We start from the raw sequence: 1,513 nt of genomic DNA on the forward strand, positions 1-1,513 counted from the left end.
CTAAATAAGCAAAAACATTAGGAAAAAATGAATATTGTTAGTGTTTCAGTAAAAACTAAAAATGGTTGGCTACACATTCTGTTCGTCTACTTCACTGCAGGTTTCACAGCTCTAAAGCCTAAACACTTTCCAAAAAAACGGGTTATTTTTCTGTACAGTCACAGTTTTACGTTCGATTCTGTGCTTTTAAACAGGACAACCGTGAGGCAGCTCAGATCTTTGACAGTGTTTTTACAAAAATAGTTTTTGGATAAGTTATCATCATAATTATTGTGTCCCTCCAAAAAGCCTCTGTGTTCAGTTTTAAAAACTGTAAAACTTGGCCATAAAGTGAGAAATGATCAGTACCGGAGTGGAACCGTGGGGGAGGGGAGCCCAAGCTGCCTGCAGGTCAGGCCACAGTCGTACTAATACTGATAAGCATGATTGAAAATGTACCGACAGCACGGAGTGAAGCTGAGAGAGTGGAACAGGAAATACAGGAGTGATGGTTTTGCTTCTGTTTAGAGGAAAAACAAAGTCAAAGCAGAGAGGTCGTGTCTGCCACCGGTAACGTGTCGGAGGCTGTGGAGACGTTAGCAGTCGGTGGAGATTTTGGCCGACAGGTCCTGGATGCGGCGAGCGCTGCAGCTCTTACACAAGATGTGGCCGTCCAGCGGGTAACAGCCTCGGCCCTCGCCTTCAGACGACAGCAGGAGACCGCATTCCTGATGAGCACAGACAGTTCAGTCACATCAGCTTCACGGTGTAAACAGGTGAATACATCCAGCTAATTAAAGCCTTTCAGGTTGGATGTCTTTATAAAGCTAGATCCAGGAGGTCGTGGGTCGGATTCTTTTAGTTCTATGGTTTCGTTACGACTTTACAGGTAAACAGCTTTAATCCCATCTGACCAACAGACATCGGTTCAGATTATGATTCATTCAGATAAAACTTGGTACATTTCAGTGCTTTCTAGAACTTTCTCCTGATGATCCTTCCAAATCAGACAAATGTGTTCAGCCTTTTAATAGTTCTGACCTTTGACCTGCTGAGGCCTGTACAGTTCAACATGAAGCTGTTAGAGACATTTCTAACCTGATCAAGATCAGAATATCACATTTATGGTGGATATAAGGCTAAGAATTTAACCCCAAAAATCATTTATAAATTGGGGTGGGCCATTTTATAGACAGGAGGGAATTTATTTAATAAAATGTTGCCACCTGTGAGACAATAGATATATTTTTAATTGTAAAAACTGAACAGCCTTTGTTGTTAAATTTAGAAAACAAAAACAGCCGACCCACCTCACAGACGTAACAGTTGACATGAAAACTGCGGTCCAGAGCTACGATCCTGACCGTCTCCTCTTGCCCCAGTTCAGGCATGATGGGCTCGCCGCACACCGAGCAGCGAGGTGCGTACTTCCTGTTAGAGATGAGTACCAAACCTCATCGTTAGTGGAAAGACGAGGACACCTGCTGCCTGCTATTTGAACGTGCGTGCGTGCGTGCGTGTGTGTGTGCGTGTG

The 1,513-nt window shown here is 43.8% G+C and overlaps 1 protein-coding gene across 3 annotated transcripts in view; it reads right to left on the reverse strand.

The window, feature by feature from the left end:
• Positions 1-488: 488 nt before the first annotated feature.
• Positions 489-1,513, reverse strand: part of trip6 (thyroid hormone receptor interactor 6) — a 14,614-nt gene continuing 13,589 nt past the window's right edge. For all 3 annotated transcript variants that reach the window (XM_014030408.1, XM_014030407.1, XM_014030406.1), the window contains exons 10-11: positions 1,290-1,410; positions 489-707 (exon numbers count right to left, since the gene is read on the reverse strand). In XM_014030408.1, coding sequence (XP_013885862.1) covers positions 576-707; positions 1,290-1,410 — 253 coding nt within the window. In that variant the 3' untranslated portion in view covers positions 489-575. The remainder of the gene's footprint in view (positions 708-1,289; positions 1,411-1,513) is intronic.

The sequence above is a fragment of the Austrofundulus limnaeus genome, unplaced genomic scaffold, assembly GCF_001266775.1.
Source record: "Austrofundulus limnaeus strain Quisiro unplaced genomic scaffold, Austrofundulus_limnaeus-1.0 Scaffold1056, whole genome shotgun sequence".
NCBI lineage: Eukaryota > Metazoa > Chordata > Actinopteri > Cyprinodontiformes > Rivulidae > Austrofundulus > Austrofundulus limnaeus.